General features: G+C 37.9%; 2 protein-coding genes across 2 annotated transcripts; both read right to left on the bottom strand.

Annotated features, from left to right (window-relative positions):
• Window positions 1-269: 269 nt before the first annotated feature.
• LOC103768632 (fatty acyl-CoA hydrolase precursor, medium chain-like) lies at window positions 270-9,065 on the bottom strand. The gene is made up of 13 exons (XM_008935785.1): window positions 8,983-9,065; window positions 7,993-8,197; window positions 6,861-7,005; window positions 6,280-6,413; window positions 5,789-5,942; window positions 4,844-4,945; window positions 3,760-3,864; window positions 2,922-3,062; window positions 2,751-2,837; window positions 1,608-1,755; window positions 1,271-1,402; window positions 887-959; window positions 270-444 (listed from the first exon to the last, which is right to left on the bottom strand). The coding sequence occupies exons 1-13, from the start codon at window positions 9,053-9,055 to the stop codon at window positions 270-272; spliced, it is 1,674 nt and encodes a 557-aa protein (XP_008934033.1). The 5' UTR covers window positions 9,056-9,065.
• A 2,363-nt stretch (window positions 9,066-11,428) lies between these two features.
• On the bottom strand, window positions 11,429-21,748 carry LOC103768631 (fatty acyl-CoA hydrolase precursor, medium chain-like). Its single transcript, XM_008935784.1, has 13 exons — window positions 21,673-21,748; window positions 20,888-21,092; window positions 20,325-20,463; window positions 19,928-20,061; window positions 19,243-19,396; window positions 18,911-19,012; window positions 17,952-18,050; window positions 17,334-17,474; window positions 15,977-16,057; window positions 14,896-15,043; window positions 14,103-14,252; window positions 11,760-11,832; window positions 11,429-11,618 (listed from the first exon to the last, which is right to left on the bottom strand). Exons 1-13 carry the CDS (start codon window positions 21,746-21,748, stop codon window positions 11,429-11,431), a joined length of 1,692 nt encoding a protein of 563 aa, XP_008934032.1.
• Between the last annotated feature and the right edge of the window lie 2,652 nt (window positions 21,749-24,400).

Genomic DNA, 24,400 nt, shown 5'->3' with positions numbered 1-24,400 from the left:
GATCATTATTCTGGTTTGACATCCACTGAGTAGATACCATGGTCTTTTTGAGCCTGAGAGATTGTGGTTTTTTTTCTGCTTGCTTCATTAAAATAGTGACTTTTGGTGCCACAAACATCACAAATTTCCCTTGATTCTTTCCTTTCACTATGATCACGACAACAGATTACATAATAGTGAGTTAGTAGGTGGTTATTAATCTCTGCATCCTGACAAACTAATTTTGTTTGACTTTGAGTTTTAAAAGCAAACTGTACCCTCCACAACTCTTATAAATCTGTGTGTTCTCTCCTTTCTTTCATCATTTGTTTTGTGAGCTGTGTCCAAAACTCCATTTTGTGTTCTTTCAATTTCTTTGATGCCTTTTGCATTAGGTCTATTTCCAGGTATTGTTCATCCAGATCATAATGAGGCCAATGGACCAAGCCTTCTCCGTTGGGATTTCTGAAAATAACATAATTAAAAGTTAGCTTTCCATTTGTCTGTCAGTTGTGCTCTGACTGCTCAGGTTGAGAGAATTCCAGAATACTAACAAGAGTTCAGATTATGTGACTCTAGTACCTGAATAGTTGGATTTTTTTAATCAGTGGAACACCAAAAGTTTAATAATTGCCATTAGTTTTGGATCTAAAACTCCATTGTAGGTGGAGTAATAGCTCTTGGATTTTTTTTTTTCTTTTTTTGTTCTACAGGTTCATTAAAAACGTTTTTCTTGTGATCTTTAAGAACAGAAAGAATTTGCTTCAATATCTATCTAAAATTCTGCCAAATTTTTAGGAACCATCATATAAGTATTGCTTCAGGCATGTAAGGATGTTTCAGGCATGTAAGGATGTTTCAGGCAGCACAGACAAAATCTGAGCTGTAATTAGCTGATGACCCTCACCCGTTTCTACCGAAGTTAGTCCAGTATCTCATAACAGTTCTGCTAAGTTCATGTTCTTCTTCTGTAGCATACCCTGGGAAGTGAGAGATGAAAGGGCAACATTAAAAACTAAATAAGCAAAAAAGCAGCAGCTATATCCATTCCAATAGAATGTACTCAGTTCTACCTCGTTCTCTGAGCTATGGGAGTTTTACCTGCACAGAGCTCTAGGAGAGAACTGCAGATGAATGATTTCATTAAAAGTAACTACTACTAAAGACAGAAAACATTTATGTTGATTCCAGTGTTTCTAAGGGAGAAAGTGTATTCTAGAGCCCTCCAGTAAGTAAAAAGAATAATAGTGAAATTTTAAAAGGAATACTGTAGTAAGCATGGATACATCACCAGCTAAGAATGGCTTTCCAAAGACAAAGGCAATCTCATTCGCATGATCTGCTTTTACAAACTCTGGCACAACACCTGCCGCTGAACTTGGTCGATGTTGAAATTCATAAAAGTAGACTGGATTGCCAGCATCTGACAGAAAATATACAGAAGAGTGTTAGTTTGAAAGCTGAAAATACCTGCCACCAAAGATGATAAACTTTCATTACAAGCTATTTTGATAAAATTAAACCACTATTGGTTCTTTGGATAATCAAGTGTGATGCATGCTGTCCATAAACATGTGCCAGAGTGGACTTCTGCACTTCTTCTAACAGATGCTGAATTAGAGCCTTACCTCTATGGTATCTGGCCACTTCAATGGCTGACAAAACAAAAAATAAGTCTCCCAGTGCATCAAGAAGGCCATCTCGCACCTGAGCACGGCCTTCTGCACCCCCAATGTATTCATGGTACACTCGATCAGCAACTTCAGACGTAGCACCCTGAAATGAGCCATAAAAACACTTCTGGTAATGGTGATGAATATTATAAAGAGTAACAGCACCAACGGAGTGTGCCACCTGCATGGCCCTGGCTAAAGCCCAAACATTAGCTTCTTTCAGAGAAATCCTCAGCTGTGTCACAGTGTGGCTCAGAGCTCAGAACTGGGAGTTACACCGGTACAGGACATAGATGGAAAAAGGGAAAAGAAGTTTATAAGATCTAAAGATCTTTAGATAAACATCAGTCAGGGATGCTGACAAGTAGATATGGTAGTCTATTCTCCCTTCTGTGGAAATAACCCTTCTATGAGAAAACAAGTATGTCAGATTTTATAAAATTCATTTATTGTTGTAGATGGCCACAATTTACTCTCTTTCAGAACAAGCCTTTTCAGGTTCATGATGAATATCTGTGACACTTAATGAACCATTGTGAGTGCTGGCCATATTTATAAAGTACTTATCTCTCACCTATTAATCTGTTGGGTTTTTTATATTTAGTAGCTTCAGGAGAGCACATAGGAACCAGAAAGCTAAGAGGTCTGTAAATTACAGGGAAGCAAAATTTCAAGAAACCTGCAAAAATTTCAAGTTTAAACATCTCAGGTTATCCTTTCTAGTGTCCAGCTACTGCTTCAGCAGGGTGTGTTCTATAGGTCTTGTGTCATATCTGCCAGTACCATGCATGCCTTGGATAACTGAGGGTATCTAAAATGTCACAAGAGACCTATGTTCAGATACCTGAATCACTCCTGGATTTCTACAGAACTATTTTTTAAAAAGAGGGGCATTTAGGATAGAAATTTAGAGTATATTTTTTTTCAAGTTCTAGTAGCAACAGGAACATACCACATCTACTGGGCATTACTGCACGATGGTAGGAAGCTGTCAAACAGAACAAAGTTTGCCTCTAAAATATACCCCTCCAGGAGTACAAACATAGAACCACACCAGTGAAGAAGCCACATGGGGTTATTCTGAAAATGATCTTTTACCTTAAGTGCTAATGTTAATATGTTCTGCAAAACTTGGCGTGCAACATCTTCATCCAGGCCATCTACAAAAGCAGGAAATTTCATCATCTGCATGGTACAGAGATTCAAATTTATTAGAAAATCTTATATTAACAAAATTATATAAAAATAACAAAACCAAAAGTCTCTTACCGTAGGAAGTACCCATCCAAATTCACAGTTATTTACTCCTATCATATATGGGACTGAATTGATGGCTTTTTCAGATAGTAGTTGCCTAGGACTCTTTGGAAAAAATACACCATCTACAGATGTACTGATGAATATGAGAGGCTGAAGAAAAAAAAGAAAGCTTCATTAATACACTTATTTTACTTCCAGAAAAAAAAAATTATATTTTTACTGTAGTTCCAAACCAAAATAAATAAAGTGCCTAGTGAAAATACAAGACATAATAGTATTCAAGCCATTTCTAAATTTTCTCTGACAGATTTTTCTGCACTAGGCAGAAGATTCTGTGAAGATCAGCATTATATTTTTAATGTTTGTGAATCATAGGTGATGGTGTCCAATTTACATCTCTTCTGGTTCAATCTTGTTATGGATGTGTGGAGCAGTGGGGGAAAAAACAACTTCAGTGTTCAAACTGCAAAGAAACATGGAATCTAGCACTGTGATGATAAAGCTTAAGTAGGACATAACATATTGTATTAATTCATTTTCAGGTTCTCCAGGAGAAGCTGTGACATTGCCTGTACTCTTGTCCTTCCCCTGGTAGAGCATGATAGCAAAAGAGAAGCAGCTCAAAGCCCATGCCAATGAAGGGGAAGTAACCTGTCAACATTTCAGGTTGTTGTCATTTCAGGTGAGCTACAGCATAGCTGCAGTGTTGTCAAATCCTGAAAAGGTCAAGAAAGTCAGATATTACATTCACTTCACATTCTCCTAATATTACCACACACAAATGGCATACTCTGTTACAATAAAATTTGAAATGTCATTTAAAAGCAAGAAGTATAATTTCACCTACCATTTTTAGTGTTATCTGTATTATCTCTTCTTCTGTTTTCTCTCTTAAGCATTCAACTATTGCAGCTGAACTGGATTTTTCACAGTCAGAGGCAGCAGCAATTGTCTGCAATCAATGAAACCAAACACTTTTTCATATACTTCCCATAGAAGGCTCTATGTGCCACCAAGCCTGACAGTCCAGCAGAAGGAAGTCTTAAACTTCTGCACAGGGATCACTGAAGCCAGACAGGCTCCAGCTGCAGAGGTAGAGAATAGGAAGCCCTCATAGCCCCTCACACTGTGAGCTGAGCAGACAAACAAAACATACACCTCCAAAATATTTTGATAAAGAACTAGATGAACATAGTCTTTCTGGTAAATAACATGCTGGGCTGAGAAGACAGGATGAAATAAAGGAGGTAGGGATGCACAGTTAGAATACAGACATGTAGATATTAACAGAGCACATTATACTATTTTGGACTTGATGATCTTGGAGGTCCCTTCCAACCTAAATGATTCTATGATTCTATGATTCTATGATGATGTCTTTTTGGGTGGAGTAAAAACCATCATTAGAGAGACAGATCTCATTATAATATTGTCTCTTTTATATCCCAGATTATCAAATCCAGGTTCCTGGAAGTTATTTCTTGTAGTTGGAAAAAAAATTGGGAAGTCAGTTCTTCTTTTCAAATATAAACAAATTGACTAAGTCCTTCTTTATTTGCCTGCAGCCGACATCAAACAGGAGGTGAAGAGAGTATTCAGAATCTGGTGCCATTTTCCAGCCAAAAATTATAGATGAACTTCTCTTCAAGACAGTACATCTTACAGTATTCCTTTACCTTTCACACTTCTTTGCCTTCTCTCTTTGCTTCCATAGTCTTTTGCTTTCACTCAGACACATGTGGATACTTGGGCATTTGAAAAGCAAAGCGTCATTTAAAAGGCATTATTTGCACAGATAAATACTGTCTTTAATGACTGTGGTTGTAGCTTCACAAGAAAAAAAAAAGATCTGTTTCTACATTTTGGAATAAACAGTTTAAGATATGCAAAACTATATGGAAAAATAATGAAAATTACCACGAAATACCCACTTGTGCTTCCTCCTCAGGGTGGTCAGTGAACAAAATCCTGATTGCAGTACCACTCTCTGAAATGGCCTTATGGAACAAGCCCTTTGCCAGGGGAGATAAGACCTGTAAAAAAGCAAGAATGAGCATTACAATCATGACAAGAATCCTGTTCTGACCACTGACTTAGAATTTCAATATCAGCAATTGCTATTTAAAACATTTTGAAAAACAATGTCATAAGATGGTTATTCTGCAGCCTCTGATCATAGCTATGCAAAGGGCTTTGTCAGCACTCTCAGAGATAAGGAGTTCCTGCCTGCCTTTTCCCCTCCCAAAGCACCTTGCTTCCAAGACTTCATAGAACTGCACTACAGGCAGATCTGGACCAACTATAACTGTGTCCAGGATAGTCTGGCTGTGCTATAGAAGAGGAATAAAGAACTGTTGGCCAACGGGCAGGAGGTGAGCAAACAGGAAACCCTGTTTTCACTGTGTGATCTGTACCAAATTGTGAAAGACTGGAGAAGAACCTTTTAGCCACTGTGTTGCACATCAGTGTTGATGTAAACATTTTCCATAGTCACAAAATGCACATCTAGTTCTGGTGTCAGTTACTTTGCACAAGTGACTGTCAGAGCAAACAGGAAATGGGCCATACATCCTCTAACAGAACTTTTCTCAGAAGGTTAAATTTTTTGAGTTTTGGCACTGCAAAAAAACCCCTAGAATTTAATTTAGTAGATAAAGAACAACATTTTGCATGAGGACTACGAGACTTGGGTATAAAAACAATATTTTCATCAATCAGAATCTCTACTGTTGCATTGTATTGTTCTACTATAGAGCAAAGTGATGTGCCATTTACTATAAAACCACTCCTTTTCTCTCACTGACTTTTCATGCAGGTACTAAAAGTGAATGTGGACAGTTCCTAAGTAATTATATTCAATATTACTGCGAACTTACAAGGGCAGAAACGCTGATTCCTCCTGCAGATTCTCCAAAAATAGTGACAGATGCTGGATCTCCTCCAAAATGTATGATATTTTCTTGAATCCACTGCAGAGCTGCTATTTGATCTAAATACCCCCAGTTACCTCGGGCATGTTTATCACCAGTGCTTCAGAGAAAGAACAGGTTTGTTTAAATGCTCAGTGCAAGAAAAAAAGGCAGACAAAAATACTGTCTGTGGTATAAGAAATCAGCTGCAATTCTCTACACAGAGCTTCTCTGCACAAGCAATGTTGAGATTACAGTAGCAACTAAATTAAAATTAATTTAATAAAAATTAAAGACTTGAAAGATGACTTGGGACTTGTGAACTGTTCCCAACTGTTGCTTATGTAAGCAATGTGTAGTTTCTTTGCATAACCAAGTATTCTGCACGTCTCTTCACAAAGGCTTTGTGCACAGAATGCTGGAAATTACTTGGCAAAAACGGAGATAACATATCTTACCTAAAATATCCCAGGATACCTAATCTGTACTGAATTGTTACAACCACCACATTGTCAAAGGCTGCTAATGCTGAACCATCATATGATGAAGCTGCCCCAAAAACTAATCCACCTCCATGGATCCATACAAAGACCTGGAAAGACAAAACCAGAAACAACCCAGAACAGGTAAGAGTTCTCAGTGATAAAAACCAAATATAAACCAAAATATAATATTTTGTGCTGTTTCATTCCTGACTCTTTCACATTACATTTTATAGATGGTAGAAGTCTTTCAAATCTAAGTCCTGCAGTCTCACAAAATGACATTTACCTTATTGAATACTTATTACTATACCAGTGTCCTGTGACTTTTCATGGATTATTTATAAGAAATCAAACACTACCCAACTAAAATGTCAATACAATTTTATTTGTAAATAGGATTTTGTGTCTCTTTTAAACCTTAGCAAATATTTACTGGGGCAAAGAATGTAACTTGTTCATTATTACAAAACTGCACTTGTAATTCTGTGTATAGTATGCATGGTAGGCTGGATGTAAAATAATTTTGCTAAAGGTTTTATAATGATTTTGCTTACAGGCAGCTTCTCCTCTTTCTCTGTAGAAGTGGGTGTATACACATTTAGGTATAAGCAATCTTCAGACACTTGCAGAAGAACTTTTTCTTTTCTGTTAGTAATAACATCTGAAAAATACTGTCCTTGTACTTTATCCTGTAGACACCTGAATAAATGAAAAAATAACAAGTACCAGAAATAAATAAGAACTCACAACTTCATGTGTAGCTTTTTTGTACTTCCACAACAAGGTGCAAAGCAGAAACTAATCTCTAGTACATTTCTAGATTATTGGCACCAAAAAACATAAAATATTTTTTTCACTTTTAATAGATCTTCTTCCTTTAACCTGGCATTAAGGAGACCCATAAAAATAGTCTTCATTTCTGATATGTCCTATTAAGCACATGACTCACTTGGCATTTTTTTTCTTCTAATATTTTATTCCAACATTTCTGCAGCTGTTTTGTGTTTCTTCTTCAAAGCTACGCAGTTTATAAACATTGCTAAGTGCTAACATAGCCAACTGCTCTCGAAACAGAACATTATTGGCAAAGTTCTTATTAGTTCATCATCGTTACCCATCAGATAGCAGTTTTTACTAAGAAGAGCAGCTTATAAAGATGTCTTTAGAAATTAATTAACTGTAACAGTTGCAGGTTGAAATGAGATGGCACCTAGAAATTTATCTTTGTGACTTTTGATTGCCCTGTATGTCGGTGTCATAGAATCATAGAATCCTTTAGGTTGGAAGGGACCTTCAAGATCATCAAGTCCAACCATTGAGCCATTAGGGCTCTAAAGTTCTCTGCTAAAACAGATCAGAATCTGTCAGGGTTGGAAGGGACCACAAGGATCCCCCAGTTCCAACCCCTCTGCCATGAGCAGGGACACCTCCCACTAGATCAGGCTGCCCAGAGCCTCATCCAGCCTGGCCTTAAAGACCCCCAGGGATGGGGCCTCAACCACCTCCCTGGGCAACCCATCCCAGGGTCTCACCACTCTCATGGGGAAGAACTTCTTCCTCACATCCAGCCTGAATCTGCCCACTTCCAGCTTTGCCCCATTCCCCCTAGTCCTGTCGTTACTGGAATTGCATATAATATAAAATAAATAATAAAAAATTATTCGGAAGGTTTTGCCATTGTCTTACATTGGTGGGTAGGAAGTGGCATCTCTGACACCTTTCCATGGCTCAGGTGGCTGAGGTTCAGAAAACCTCAGTGGTCCAACTGGAGGCTTAGCAAAAGGAAGTCCCAAGAAGACATTTACACTCCTCTCAGCTGTGTCTACTTTGAATTGGTACCCTTGGACTCTCCCATATTTGGTTACCACTTCTGGTTGCTCTGCTTTTTGTCCTGGGGGGTGTGAGCACAAAATCACTTAACTGGTCTATTTCTAAGTAACTGCTAGATTTCTAAGAGCTTTAGCTACTTAAATATACACCTTTTGTTTTCTTAAACAATTTTCATACATAAGGCTTCAAGGAACTTTAATCAGTATAGCTGACATAATTCCAACCTTCATTTTGATTGATATGTATGTGCATGTATAATCTCCCTCAGGTATATCATATGTATTGTCTTACTATATACACACAATTCCATATAGATCTTAACCCTTTTTGATCCAGGTTGTTACTTCAAAGTCTAACAGATTGCTCTCATTATGAAAAGGCATTTCTTTTTAAGAAAAGGTCTGTGAACACACAAAATATAGTCTGGACTCTAGATAATATGTATAGGAAAAAGAAAAAGTTTCTAACATTCCTGAAAATACTCTAAGCAAATACAAATACTGTTAACATTTAGGTAAGATGCATTTTAAGATCAGTGTGAAAATTCTCAATACCAAATTACAAATGTGGTACAGTGACCTGCTTTGCCTCAGGAGACAAGATTTTGGGACAGAAATCTGATTTCAATATTTGCAAAAAAAGGCAAATAAAACAGATGACTGAAAACAGATCACAAAAAGAAATTAAGAACATCTGCTATTCAGACTTAATTTCTGTGCAGCAAGGTTGGGTGCCCAGCTCCTCCAATAAAGCTGGGGTTCCCCCAGATAAGCAAGCTGCACACGTGCTCTATCTCCTTACAGATGGCAATAGAAGGCAACAGGTAAAAACCCTTCTGAAGCTTACCAGTAGCTACAAGCGCTGTGACCCCAGCCGTGAGAATCAAAGCCAGGAGCAATGTGTCCTTTCCATGAGCCATTTTGCAAGCTAGTCACGTTTACTTCCTCGTTATGTTGCTTTATATAATCTGTAAAACATGTGTTACGCAAACAGTGCTGAAGTAAAGCAATATTCAAGCTGTGAGCCAACCTAGCTGTGCCCAGAGCAACTGTCCTTCCTGGAAGCCACTCCTCCGAGGGAGCACAGGGCAGCTCAGCTGTACACAGGAACACGAGACCTCCTGCCATGCAGAGTGGCCCCGCAAGTTTCATACTGGATCCCTAGTGCTCCTTATAAATCTTACTCACAAAAACTCAGACATCGACTATGTGCTTTAAAATACTTTGAAAACAGTCTTCCATTGCACCAGATTTGCCCCACAGCTTTAACACTACCACCTTTCACAGTGAAGTTAGGATTTCGTCACACTACACAGTGAAGAGACCAGGAAGGGAGCTACACTTTTACTTTATTATATCTGTTTACTTAATTTTGGTATTAATATCACAACGTAAGGAACACATAATATAGCCACAAAAAAACAAAATCCAGAGCAGTACTCCTGAAATATGTGCTTTTGCTGAACTAAGAATCGAGGGATTTTTATTCTCAAAAAAGCCTATTTTTTTTACAAAAAAAAAAAACCAGCAAAAAAATCTTAGCTTTTCCTGCAGGATGGACACTCCACCTGTCACCTGTGTGCTCAGGGATGTTTGCTTTGCACCTAACACAATATATGAGTTTTCCAACACTAGAGGGATGATTTCTCAACATTTGTAGTCTGTGAAAAATGTTGACGGATTTGGGTGGTAATTCTACATTTAACACCTTAGAAAAACCAGAAGTTTTTATGGGCTTCTGTGTGAACTCACATCTGTCACTGGAGTATAATATGACAAAGAGGGAAGAGATAGCTGAATAGAAACAGGAGATATTTTCTGCCCATGTTACCTAAGAGGTCGTGTTCGTTTTATGTAAGCTTTGGACTCTGCCTGTTTTGTTTCTTTGTTTGTTCTGTGGGTTGCTTTTAGGTTTTTTTTGCAAGTATCCTGTTTATCTCTTTTTGCTGTCTATCTCCTTTTTTAATGGGAATGGTACGTGCAATGGTAACCTATCAAGACCGTTTTGAGATTATATGGCCCTCACAAAACATGCTAGCTAAAACAAAGGAGGGACAGATGCTTAGCAGGATTTCCCACTTGCCAAAACTGCAGTTGTGCTAACAGTCTAACCCTACCTCCCTGGCTCTGACTGGCAACAGAATTTGGGCAGAAAGAAGTAGGAAAACCCACCCTATTTCTTCCAATAAAGTAACTCAGAAAGAAGGGAACAGTGAGTTGCTGTAGGATATTATTAGCTACAAATAATCTTAAATACTTGCAGAAATACAGAGAGGAGAAGAAGGAAGGAGGAGCAGATGCCTGGAGCCCTGCAGGACCTGTGGAGCTGCATAATGCTGCTGTGAGGTAGCAGTACAGTCAGCAATAAGGCTGGGATAGATGGAGCAGCCTAGGAGCCAGATACAGTAAACAAACAAGACACAGCAGAGAAGGAAGTTCTTGGCAACACTGAAATGAGGTGTTCAGCCTTGTTCTTAGCAGTCCAAGTTTCTATCAGCCACTAAGGGAACGGGAATAATTCAGGTACAAAGGAATCTCTCTGCAGTGCTACTAATGAAGGCCTGTGATCAGTGCAAACAGAGAATCTGGAACTGACCGATGGCACAGAGAACAGCCTGGAGCACCAAGTAAAGCACTATGGAAAAGAAAAAGTGCAAAAATCAGGTTGCTAAAGTTGATGCTTCTAGGGGAGTTATTGCTAAACTTGAAAGGAAAAAAGTGTGGGCAGTGGAGACTGTTTCTCTCTTTTCTAACATTTGAGTGAGGTCTACTGCTGTTACAGATTATGCATCATAATAGCCAGAGAAAAAACATCTCTGTTGTAAAACTGACTTAGAAAGCACAACATTCTTTAGTTTCTTTAGTTTCTTTTTTTTTTTTTGTCCCCACAGAGGACATCTCTATATCTAAATCAGACCAAAGTTTCTGTACCATTGCTAATACACTTGACATCAAAGGAGAGCTTTACTTGCAAGTTGGGTCTTTATTGATTTCACTTTATTAAAACAACGTTGCTGTTGCGTTCTGTCTTCAGTCATGGGCAAGTGAGAGCAAGACCTGAGCAGTTGGGAAATCTGGCACCTATATTAAACAAGTGATGCTTCAGCTGTAAACACAAATCCAGGATCACAAACGGGAAATAGAGCAGTTGGAGTTATTACAGTAAATAATTGCAAATATGACAACTGTGAAGAACAGGAAAAGAAGGGAAACAACTTTATCCTCAAAATTACTTTAACTGATTTCTTTTACTATCCGAATAGTTTGCATATTATGTGCATGTTTATACTACATTATAACTCTGAATTAACCTTCTTGTTTTCTGTTCTTTTGTTATTTCTCTTTTCAAACATCACCTTTCTCCAGAAATCTACCTTCTTTTCTTTCAACTTTTTGGCTTTCTTTTGTTTTAGATTTATCTGCAAGTATTCTTCATTTAGGTTGTAAGATGGCCATTCAACCAAACCCTCTCCATTAGGATTTCTGTAAGCAAAAAGAAAGAAAGAGTGAATGCCCTTTTCAGTGGCAGGAAAATTCAATCACAGCAGTTAAGACTGAATCAACAAAACAGCTAACTCACTATGGAGTACAAAACAGTAGTGTCATGAATCTCATAATTCTTACCCATTTCGAGCAAAGTTAGCCCAGTACTTCATTAGAGTTCTACTAAGCTGCTTCTCTTCCTCTGTAACTTCACCTGAGAGACAAATAAAAACTATGTGTGGCAGAAGTCAAAACATTGCAACTACAGAAGCAGCATTTCAGTCTGTGAATAAGTTGTAACAACTCACTGACTACAACAGAGGCACTGTACCTGCAACATGTTAGTAATACAGCAATGATCAAGAGATCTTTGCTATGAGGATCATCTCTGCTGTGAGGATAGGCTGAGGACACTGGGATTGTTCAGTCTGGAGAAGAGAAACCTCCGGGGGGACCTGATAACTGCCTTCCAATACCTGACAGGAACCTACAGGAAGGCTGGAGGAGGACTTTTCACAAGAGTGTCAAGCTACAGGACAAGGGGAAATGGTTTTAATCTGAAGGAAAGTGTGTTTAGACTAGATCTTAGAAAGAAGTTCTTCAGTATGAGGGTGGTGAGACTCTGGAATAGATTTCCCAGAGAGGTTGTGGATGTTCCCTCCCTGCAGGTATTCAAGGTCAGGTTGGATGAGGCCTTGAGCAACCTAGTCTAGTTGAGAGGTGTCCCTGCCCATGGCAGGAAGGTTGGTTTAGATGATCTCTAGGGTCCCTTCCAACTTAAGACACTATGATGCTATGAAGATTTCAGCACTCTTTACGAATGACAGCAGCATAATTATCTTTATTCTGCAAACTGGGGAAATGGGGGACAAGAAAATAAGGTGATCTGCTTGTAGCTTTTCAGGAAACCAGAAGCAGAATCAAAAAAAGAACCCATGTGTTTTCAGTCCCAGTGCAACTCAAGGAATGAGCCACATGGTTTAGTTTCACAGATCTCATTCCAGATTTGTGGTTCTGAAATTCTCCCTATCATTTAGAGCATGACTGGGCAAAGCTTTCCTCATTCTGATACAAGACAATGTCATTCCATGTCTCAACACTTCAAGAATACTCCTTTAAATACAGTTACACGTATGCCCACTGTATCAGCTGTGTGAAAATAATTTCCATTATAGTCTGTTATAAATTATAAATGCATCTCAATACATTAAAAAATAATTTATATTCTAATGTTCTCAGTAAATTCAGGCAAATAGAAGAGAACTGTATAGAATCTTCTAGTGAAGGATAAGCAAAGAAATAAATATAAAATTTAATCAAAGTCAAAAGGCTCTAGTAAAAGATTAATGAATGCTTTTACAACATAGCTGGATAGCTCCAAAGTTCAATGGAGTAAAAGGAAATAATTTAATATATGCAGGGTTTGAAACAGACTATGAACTACTGTGCAAATGACAAAAATAAAAGCAGAAAAAATGGTGAATTCACTTAAAATAAGCAGAATTTCTGTGTTTCTTTGTCAAAATAAGTATTGCTTCTAAATTGTTTAATGGGAAAGAAACACTTAATCTTGAGTATTATTGTTTTGGCTATATGCATTTAAAGCAAACTGCTGGATTCTTACTATTCCTGAGGATGTGGCATCTATCTAACTGTTCAATGACTGACACATTTCTTACTATTCCTGAGGATGTGGCATCTTCTATCGAACTGTTCAATGACTGACACATGCATTTGGACTGTAGCAATATGGGATTCTACCCAAAGGAACCAGAGCTTCCAAAATCCTATGAGAACATTCAAACTGATTTTGGGAGTGCATCCTTAATCCTTTCTCAAGAGACTGGTTCCATTTTGAAAAAAATGCTTAAATATTATTTGAGTCATGGGGCAAAATAGTCTTTAACCTAACCATCAGATCTTCACACTGATAATGACACACTAGAGATCCAAGCCTTGCTCTAACCAACACAACTGGAACACCAACTGCAAGAGACCAAGTCCCCCATCCTCTGGAGCCTGACAGCTCATGGGATTTCCTGGAAAGGAGACATTAGCTTAAATTCCTCAGGAAAAGAAAAGAACCTAGACTTCCTTCTTCCCAAGCACTCCACTAATCCTCTGGAAGTTTAAGTGACCTTCCCTTAAATTTTACTTTTTTTTTTCAGCAAAACTACTTGACAAATGCATCAACAGTGCTGATATAATGACAGTGATGTTTTCTAGCAAATGTCCTATTTGCTAAATTGTTGACAACACATGTAACTTACTGTGCTTCAGAAACAGCAAACTGTATGTGATAAAGAATGGAGAAGACAGTGAATCAGTGTTAAATTCCAACAGGAATAAAGAGTTATACTTTGGTCTCACTATTAATAGATGCACTTTAGTCTGATTAAAATGGAAGTAGTACTACTGAATAGAATCATGCCAGTGTTATGAGAGTCATTTATATAAGAGAGCACTGAATGTGCTACTGCTTACTGCGTAGCTGAATGTCACCGGCCAGATATGGTCCTCCAAAGACAAAGCCAACTTCATCCCCATGATCAGCTTTCACATACTCTGGTTTACTATCCCAGTATGCACTGGGACGATGCTGAAATTCAAAGAAGTAGGCAGGAGCTCCAGCCTCTAGAAGATAAAACACTCAGAGACTTAAGAAATGCATCAGCTCTTTCGAATATTGTTTTAAATATGCCCAAAGCTTTATACTGGGCACGTTTTTAATGCAATTTTACATTAAACATGTACTTTTCTTTTTAATTCAAAATTAAGAACTCACAGCATTCGCACAAAAAAAATGAAAGATTCTTTCCAGGGAAACTTACAGAAACCAAAATAACATCAAATTATTTTCTCGTTCTGCATATTTTGGCATAGCTTGTCTACACTTAAAATACCAGAAAATCTCCAGACTACAGAGCTGCTGACTTCTGAAGTAGCAGTGGGCCAAAGGACAAATTCCAGGTTGCTTTAATATGTATGCCTGTGTACTTCAGTTAGTTAGCAAACATTTACCTCTGTTATCACACTCTGCTCTCAATATGAGGGCAACTGTGTAACTACGAGCACAAGTGCAAGACACTAGTACAAAGATAATGGAGTACACACATTGTCTTCCCACAGTCCTGCAGACCTATATCACTCTTCACTCTCCAGTTCCCAGTGGGAATCTCAAGAAGAGCTGCCTAAATACAACAGGATTTGTGTCTACATCATTTGATCCACCATGTAGTAAGAGGTCTGAATATCCTGCTGGTGTTGATTAGCTCACCCCTGTGATAACTCAGTGCTTTAATGGATGGCATGACAATTCCTACATCTCCTAGCAACTCCAGAAACTGGTCCCGTAGCTCAGCAGGATCATCTGTGTCTCCTAGATATTCATCGACTACCACAGGCAGCAACTCTGATGGTACATCCTAAGAGGAAAAGGAGAAAGAAGAAACAAACAGAAAAAATATCACTCTCTGAATTACCAACTAAAATTTTCATCTTTTAAACTTCAGAGATTCTGCAAAGGCACAAAAGTCCAGGGTGGCATTCATGTTGATAAGAAACCATGATGGCAAATAAAATCTATTTAGACTTTCTTTGGGGAAAACAAAACAAAACTAAACAAAAAAATAAACAAAACAAACTAACAAACAGAACCCCACAACCCCAAACAAACCATCCCACGTCAAATTTGCAACAGATTTATGCGTGTTAAAACTCTACAGGAATCCACAGCACCCAGCAGCTTCTCCTGACAATACCTTTGGCTTCTGTTTTCTTCAAGAGAAAAGAGACAAGAATAACAAAAGTAAATTCTCCAAGTCCTTGAAAGATTTACGGACTATTAGACTACAGGGCAAGACCAATGGGATCTCCAAACACAGCTCATGTTTTCAGTGCTAGAATTTGCTGCTTGAAATGTATATTTCAAAAATAGGAGTGCAAAGTTATCTATTTTAAAAGTTACATTCAATTTAATGTAAACATATTGAAAAATCCTGCCTTGAAACCCAGTGACCCATCAACCAGGAGATCAGCCATCAGGTACCATAAGATTAGGGACACTATTACAGTAATCCTACATACAAATGTGGAAATAAAAACGTTGGTTCAGAGGCCTAGAAGGAAAAAGACACTTCCCCAAATCCCAGGCCTGACTCGATCCTGTTTCTGTATAACTCCATATACCATAGTCCTGTCAGCTTTGCTGGGACTCTCTCCAAAATATAGCATGACCTCAAGCCTTAGTAATACTATCACTCAAGCAGGAAATCAGAGAACACCAAACTTCACAAATCTGTTACATGAATTAAAAAGAAATTTCACTTTTCAAATTAGATTATTGCAACAGTACTTACAATGATTGGTCGTAAAAGCTCTAAGGTTGAAATGATTAATTTTTTATCTCCAATTTCCTTCAAACCTGGTATTTTTGATGTCTGCACAGAAAAAAAAAAATGGATGTTACTAGCACCATTCAACTTCTCCAAGATTTTTAACACTGGAACTACATTATTCCATTCTAGTCTTACTACTGGTGTTTATTATTGAACTATGTAAAAATGCAGCATGCGGCAGCAGTTGTCCTGAAAAGCTTGTATTTACTGCAGTAAATGTTTCCTTGGTGAAGGTTTCTACATAAACCACTCATACTACACAGTTTATCCTTAAATCAATACATACTATTAAGAAACCTGCAAGACTAGAAAGCATTAGAGCAGAATTGAAGCAAAAAAACTTCTGTCTTAAAGGCTTCTTTTCCCTGTAGTAAGGGAGATCTTAAAATAATTGGCAGCCTTTCTGTTTCTAGTCCAATTGTTTGAACCAGCTGAAGTAAAGACAAGGCAACACTCCTCCTCTTCTAGAGTGTTAGATGAAATGACTCTTCTGTCTGCAGAATGAATTAGAACAGACTTCACTTTATACTTTTCTTCTTGGACTTGGTACCAGCACACTCCCAGAGACACACAGTTACTACATAGATTCAGAACAAATGCTTCATACTACACGATGAACATGAATATTTAGGAAATGAATAAAAGAGGACAAGGAACAGAGAGGACACAAAGCCATCTCCTGCAGTTTTGTGCAACTGCTCATTTTTTGCAGTCACCCATGGAGTTCCTATGAGAAAGAAATTACACACTGAGAAGGGGTTGGACACTTGCATTATCCTCATATTCTGTCCCCACATGAGATTTTCAAATAATAACTCTTTCTGCATGGTAACCAGGAACACAGGGGCAATGATATAACCAGCAGAGTTCATAATGACAGGTAAGCTGGTTAAAGTGATCAACATCACATTTTTAAACATTCTATGCATCAATCCTGAATACTGTGTGTTGTGGGGGAAGGACTGATTTTACCTTTCTGTCAGTAATAAGCCTTTGACTATTGCATTCTTGTTCCTCTCTCTGCCTGCATAAGAGATTAAAATTTTAGGATAAGAAAATTTTTTATAAAATAGATGTTCCAAGGATGTCCATGTAATTTAACTCATAGGATGAAGCCTGTCTCACTGTTTTGTGACCAACTGGTTCTGGGACACCACAGAATCATAATGCAAAAAAAGTTTACCTTGTATCTATTTCCAACAACACAAAGCATTTTGGCCATACTTAAAAGGTGTCCTGCCAGCAAATACCTTCTCAGAGCTGCCTGCGCCAGTTAACACAAACATTAAACAAAAATTAAGAACAGCCATTAAATTACAGATCTAATATTCCAGCCAAATTCATTGTTGGTGACTCCTATCATAAGTGGGACTGCATTAAATTCTTTTCCAGCCAATATCTCTTCAGGTGACTTATGAAGAAATACTCCATCCAAAACTAAGGGTAGAAACGGGATATCCTGAAGGAGTAGAAAAGAAGATCAAATTACTTGTTAATAGTATTCTCCATTTTTCCTTCGAATAATATAATAAAATATCCACATTTAATATTAAGTGTATAAAAAATGGCTTTAAGGAATCTGAGTATCTACAGCCACTCTAACACAATTTTACAGTTTGGCACAAAAGTACAAAATGCAAGCCTGGGTGGGCCTTGTATGGGGTAACCAAATGGCTTCCTGGTCCTGTGCTGCTTCTCACTGGCATTAAAACATACGCTCGAGTCTTGCTCAGAGCTTTACAGGTGCTGTGACGCTTCACTGAAAATCCTCAAGAGAAATTACCCCTTAAATATTTAAATAATTTCACATATTTTGACCAAAGTTAAGAAAAATCAACTTTGGAACAGGCCAATGATGAACTCTGGTCAGAGGCTGAGCTAAAGTTTTGCTGGCATGCCATTAAAAAACTCTGTTGCCAAGTAAACTTTCACCTACCGTAGTGTTAAAGACGATGTCCTTCGCTTCCTGGCTCCTCAGGCAGTTCAGTAGTGAGAGTGAACTGCTCGACTCACACTTAAATAGACTTGCAATTTTCTGAAAATTATTCATGAAAACAGGAACTGTTAGCTGTGAGGTGGTCTTTTAAGGAATTTATAAACAGAAAATTATTATACACAGTACTGTTAATAGTTTTATTTAAGGGGAGATTTAGGTGAGTTTGGTAGGTCTTCGAGTAATTTATTTTACTAGAAACACTATGGTTTGTGAAATCATTTGGTATACTTCTCTTTCTTGCTGTATTTCCATTCACTGCTCTACAACAAACCTTACTATAGGGATAACACAAAGTTGTAACATAAATCAAATAAGCAAAGAACATTCAGAAAATCAGCTTATGGGAGATTTACATTATTACTACCTGCCATTTCAGGAGGAGATATGAAAAGATACTTATAGAATTGATGCTGATGGAATTTAATGTTTAATTTTGGGGTTTGTTTGGTTTTGTTTTTTTTTTTTTTTGCTTATTTACTTCATAAAAGAGCATATATTAATAAAAACTGAATGCCTCTTCTGGATTCTAATGAAACTTTCCATAATAAATTTCATTGTTACTGTATAAGTTACAGTGTGCATGAAAATGGACATATGCCTAGCTTGGCATCTGCATAACTGAAAATACCTAAGCCAACCCACAGATAACTGCACACGTAACTGTACAATCTATTTCCAACACCAAATGAGATCAAACATACAGAATCTATCTGAATTAAAATTTACTGAGTGCTAATTTCTATATTTATAGGTAAACTGTAAGAATAAACCGCATCAACTTCATTGCATAAAATGCAATCAGACTTTCACCTTTTCTCTTTTAACCATATTATGAGATATAAGAAATAGCCTACTTTAGGTTATAAAAGCTTTAAAATGAAAAAAAAAAAAGAGCCTACCTTAAGATTTGTTGAAGGAAGTAAAACTTTATCAGTGGGGATTAGAATTCCACTCTCTGATATTGCTTTATGAAAGAGACCCTTGGACAATGAAGATAAAACCTGCCAAGAAAGGAAGAACAGAAATTATTTATTCTACATTAAGGTCTTTATCCCATGGATTCAGTGAGGAATTACAGAGTTTTATGTGCTTACAGGGGGATTGTTCAGATTTAGCACGATGTGCCATTAATCTTACTTTCAAAAATCAGATTAAGCATGAAATGTTGAGTTTTTGAAAATTTTTTTTAAAGATTATACTGTTAAAAATAATGTATCTACTGCATGCCTACATGTGCAAAAACAGAGCAAGATCCTGCAGATACACCAAAGAGGGTGACAGATCCTGGATCTCCACCAAAGTGTTCAATATTTCCTTGGATCCACCGAAGGGCTGCTACTTGATCCAAAAATCCCCAGTTCCCACGAGCATGTTCATCACCAGTACTGGAAGAAAAGCATTATAAGCCAACTTCTCAGGAAAAGTAACAGTTCTTATAATACCAGAACAAAATAAATCTTACCAACTTACATTTTGTGCTAAGTATATTATTTGTCCAAGGAAAGATCTGTATGGCCTACTGAGATGAAGCTCTTCATAGCCAGATCTAAGCCCCACTGATGTACTTGCCTCTGCTGTCTCTTCACCCCTACACAGATGGATCCCTGGCTTTTACACTGTATGATTTTTTGCTTTACACACCAATGGATGGGAAGCAAAAGCAAGACAAACATCCTATCCAGAACCAAACAAGCCCAACTATGATTTGACAGCAGGCTATAATCAAATAACAATGCAAACAGAATTTACGGGTGTTTCTTAACATTCTTAAGTCCCAATGCCAGTGAACTACACACATTTAAACCACTGTAACAGTGGGAAGCTGGTACAGAAGTTCAGTGATTTAGAAAACAGAACTACCTATTCTTTAAACATGATAGGAAGTATTTTGTAAAAAGTGAAATGGGTCATCTTACTTGAAGAATCCAAGGAGTCCAAGTCTGTACTGAATTATTACTACCACAATATTCTCGTAGGCTGCTAGTGCAGAACCATCATACCTAGAAGCACCACCAAATATAAAATTGCCTCCATGGATCCACACCATTACCTGAGAGAAAAAAGAGTGAAACACTTTTATACATTGCTTGGTAGATTTCATTTGAAAAAAAAAGACAACATAAGAGAATTAGGAACTCCAGATCACTGAAGGTCAATGGGAGCTGAATTTTAAGTTGATGGACTTTGAATTTTACGTCATAATATTATTTTTACTAAGGCAACATCACATTTTCAACAGCAATTTAGTGACCGAGGAGCTATCATGAGGTGCAAACTTTGTAGAACACAAGTTTGTACAGTGGGTTTACATACAGGTAACTTGTCCTTCTTGTTTGAACCCGCAGGGCTGTAGACATTTAGATACAAACAGTCCTCTGAAGTTTGGAATGGAAGGTGTTTTTCTTTAAAGTTTTTTTCAGCTATTTTCAACATGGACAGATCTTGAGGACATCTTCACAAAAGAAAGGAAGCATGACTATTAGTACTAAAGCTCAAGTACCAACAACGTAACAACAATAAAGAAAAAACTTTATTTTGTGCCACAGACTCAATTCCCACAGGGAGCTTGAACTTCGTGTTACTTATACACAGTTAGAGGTGCAACCTGTAAAAGCATAGCTCTATACTTGCACTCAAAAAGTTAAATTATTTCAGTAGAGTATAATGAGAAAACCTGATTTCCAAAGACAGGAATTTCCCAGCCATAAAGGCTCCTAGTCCCGCAGTTCTTATAAAACATTTAAGTACTGGCAGCGTATTCATGACCAGTCAATACAAGCTCGTTACCAAAAATCAGAGCTCTGTACCCTAACAAACACAAAAACACTGACAAACATGAGCAGGTCCTGTATACAAATGAACTGAATGGCTCTCACAGTGGTGGGTAAGAAGTTGCATCTCTCAGATCATTCCAGGGTTCAGGCGGTTCAGGTGGGGAAAACCTCAAGGATCCAACAGGGGCTTTTGCAAAAGGAATCCCAAGGAAAACATTTACAAGTCTGTCTGTCCCCTTCACGTTTGTTTGTCTCCCTTTGAGCCGTCCAAATTCGAGAGTCACTTCTGGTTCAGCACCATTCTGTCCTAAGCAGCACATAAGGTAACAAAAAAGATAATAAAATTGCACTTCATTGTTATCAGGCAGACTTTTCAATGAAGCATTTTTATGGAAGGTTTAACTTAGAAGATTTAATCATATTCCTTTCAATTTTGTTCAGTTTTCCTTTTGTATTAGTCCAATGACAGACACCTCCTGCCAAACACTCCTATAGCTGACCGCCAGTGACAGCTGGAGCTAGGCAAGACACAGTTTAGTCACTGTGCAAGAGCATAAGGCTTAAAAACAAATTTCAGAGCAAACAGCAACTTTCAAAATCATTAACATTTTCTGAATTTATCATCCAACAAGATCTTAAAAATATTTCGTTTAGATAATTTGGCAATGTTTCTGCTTTCTACCTTCTAAAAAAGAAAGCTTTATTTTCATAAAATTGTCTCAGAAGTGGTTTCACCTCACAAAACCAGTAATTTTTGCATCAGGTTTACTAGGATACTTTCATAAATTGCTAACAAAAGTATAAGAGATGCATTGAAAATCACTACACTGCAACATGTTAGTGCAGTTGCTTCCCCAACAGCAGTAACAACAGATTTTGCATCTCACCTTCTACTCCGCAAGTGATGAATGCTATACTACAAAGCAAGGTACAAAGCAAAGAAATCTGGCTTTGAGGAGCCATTTTTCACTTCTGTTTGGACTCTAGATTGTTTTCTGGTTTTATGCGGAAGAGAATGGTACAAAGGTCCCTGCTGAGGCCACTCTGGGTAGGGAGTGTAGCTAAATTCCCTTTTGAACGTGTACTGCGTTAAGCACTTTCAGGGCTGTACCTGCAACACAGTGTAAATACAGTCCCTTAGTGTAATACACCTAACCCTTACCTGATCCTGAGAACAGATGATCTGAAAATGACCCAACACCATCTGTGAACAACAACAAAAGGCCTAGTCATAGTGAAACCTGTTAATCCTACCCGCAGAGAAAACAGTGAAGGGCTTAAGAGGTTCCACGGCTGTAAACACTTAACATTCTTGGAAACAAAACAAAACAAAGCAAAACAAACAACAAACCAAACCAACAAACAAACAAATCAAAACCCTCCAGGATTATAGATTACAAATAACTAGAAAGTAACAACAAAAAAAGAAAAAAAAAATCACAGTGGTTCATCCTTGCAGAATTTTGTGAACATTTAAACATTGCAGAATGTGAGGGCTAGCACATCTGCACCACAGTTAACACTATATGCACTTAACAGCAGGGACTAGCCTCCAAATAGTTCTTTATTCCTTCTTGAATACAAATAGGCCTCCTGCATTTTTCAAAATTAAAAGGGAGATTAAAGTTGAGGGCCAGATTAGAGATTCTTCTCTATGACCAGCCACAGTAGAGATCAGAAAGTGAGGTCTACTTACCAATATCTTCTGGGGTGTCTACTTCCCTCAAAAAAAGTGGGAAAAGGTTCATGACTTTACCTTCTCTACAAAACAGCTTCCTACAATAGAAGCAGGCTGGCAGTCCAACAGACAGTTTTTGCCTTTTGGCTGAAAAAGTCCTTAAAAAATTTGTATTTTGCAGAAGTGTAACAACTCTCTGTGTGGATGACTGGCCCTACGCAGATTACCCTCAAGGCCTTCTTCATAGCTGGGCCTGCAAGCCTAGCCTGCTCCACCAACCCCTAATCTTCAACTTGCAGAACACCCTCCATATAATGGGTCTTCTCCTTTCCATCTTTGATTCATTTCATACCTCTGGATGAATGGTGTCCTCAAGCATTCAGCTCTTCAGCACTGCCTTCACTTAATTCACCTCCAGTGTGGGCACTCATAAAGCCTGTGAAGCCAAATTCTCCATCACAGATCATACATTGCAGAAGTTCATCCTGCTTGGGAAACAGGTTTGTCAATCAGTCCTTTAACAAAAATGCAAGAGTTCTGAGCTACTTGCTATTTCTTATACAGATCCTGAGTCTCTGGATTGTGATAGCTTTGGTAAGTGTGCCAATTTATCATTAATTTCTCCTGGAACTGTGCAAATATTCACTGCAAAACATAATGTGCCTCATTTTTTTTTTTTTTTGCACTTCCCCCAAAACTTCCCTGGAAAATCCTCTCAGTTGCAGTTAATTTTGTTCCAGTCCAATGTGAATAGTCCTGAGATTTTTGTCGGTTCTTCTTAGGGGCTAGGAACACAGATCCAAACCAGCAGACAGATTTCAATAAATGGGAATAGGTGTGCACACCTGGTTTTGTATGTCTGCATCCATCCACGCACATATATATGAGGCAGGGAGGAAGGAACTGGAAAAAGCAGGATTCCATGAGGCTACTTAAGCTGAATGCTTTCCATCAGTGACAGACAACGAACATGGACTTGTGCTGCCAAACTGAACTTTTTTTTAAAAAAAAAAACAACAACAAAGAAACAAAAGAGAAAAGCAAACGAAAGCAAAGAAAAATCCCTCAACTAACAACTTTGCTGCTAATGGTAGATCAGATCAGTCAGATTAGTATCTCCTAAATGTCGCAAAAAATGATGCCGACCAACAAAATTTATTATCCAAAATAGACACTAATTAAAAGATAAATTTCAAATAACAGAGTATTAGATTACAAAATGAACTTTAATGTAATCTATATAATTAACTGAATATAATACAAAACAAAGATGAAACCAAAGGCAAAGGGACTTTGCTCACAAGTAGTTTGCTTGTCATTAAAAAAGTCAACAGATACACAGATATATCACTCAAACCCAATTTGGTCCAGCTCCCCGCAGTCAACAGGACACAATCTCTGTGAGGTAGTGCCACGCAGCAGAATCACAGGATACACCTCCTCTTTCAGCTGCAACACCTTTCGAAGCAGCAAGTCTCAGCTTCTTTCCTGCTCCACCTGGGCACACATTCACACCTTCACACCTTCTTACCATGAGCACAGCTTGGTGCGGCAGGCACAGAAACACCCAAACCCCATACGGGTCATTTGCTGCACAGGGAAATCAAACATATGGCAAGGACATGAAACCAGATAATATAAGGTGTGTTTACACACAAGTATGTATTTTAACCGTAAGGGGCTACAAAGGGGTCCACACACCCCTAATGGGGTGTATAAAGCCAAAATACAGTTACACGCCATCACTCCATTTAAAAAAAATATTCTTTTTTTTAATAGCTCGTCTTTTAGAATTAACTAAAAGATGTAAGAAATTATTTTAATGAAGAACATCTTGCATTTTCTTTAACATACAATTCTATTTACCTATCCCTGAGAGTGCTAAGGTTGCTTCAGAGCTCCCTCAGCGACGCCGCAGGGAGGCCTCTCGCTCTGAG

The sequence above is a fragment of the Merops nubicus genome, unplaced genomic scaffold (assembly GCF_000691845.1).
Source record: "Merops nubicus isolate BGI_N331 unplaced genomic scaffold, ASM69184v1 scaffold17152, whole genome shotgun sequence".
Taxonomy (NCBI): Eukaryota; Metazoa; Chordata; class Aves; order Coraciiformes; family Meropidae; genus Merops; species Merops nubicus.
The sequence above is the reverse complement of the archived record's forward strand: the minus strand, read 5'-3'. Positions and strand labels throughout refer to the sequence as shown.

Excerpts from the sequence above, each read along its gene's own strand:
- LOC103768631 (XM_008935784.1), bottom strand. The coding sequence starts at position 21,748 with ATGGCTCCTCAAAGCCAGATTTCTTTGCTTTGTACCTTGCTTTGTAGT. Across the intron at positions 20,464-20,887 it reads GCAACTTCTTACCCACCACT|ATGTCCTCAAGATCTGTCCA; the intron begins GTGAGAGCCATT and ends TCTTTTGTGAAG. Across the intron at positions 18,051-18,910 it reads TTCCTTCAACAAATCTTAAG|AAAATTGCAAGTCTATTTAA; the intron begins GTAGGCTCTTTT and ends AATAATTTTCAG.
- LOC103768632 (XM_008935785.1), bottom strand. The coding sequence starts at position 9,055 with ATGGCTCATGGAAAGGACACATTGCTCCTGGCTTTGATTCTCACGGCT. Across the intron at positions 7,006-7,992 it reads GCCACTTCCTACCCACCAAT|GTGTCTACAGGATAAAGTAC; the intron begins GTAAGACAATGG and ends TCATTTATTCAG. Across the intron at positions 4,946-5,788 it reads GAATCAGCGTTTCTGCCCTT|GTCTTATCTCCCCTGGCAAA; the intron begins GTAAGTTCGCAG and ends GCTTTTTTACAG.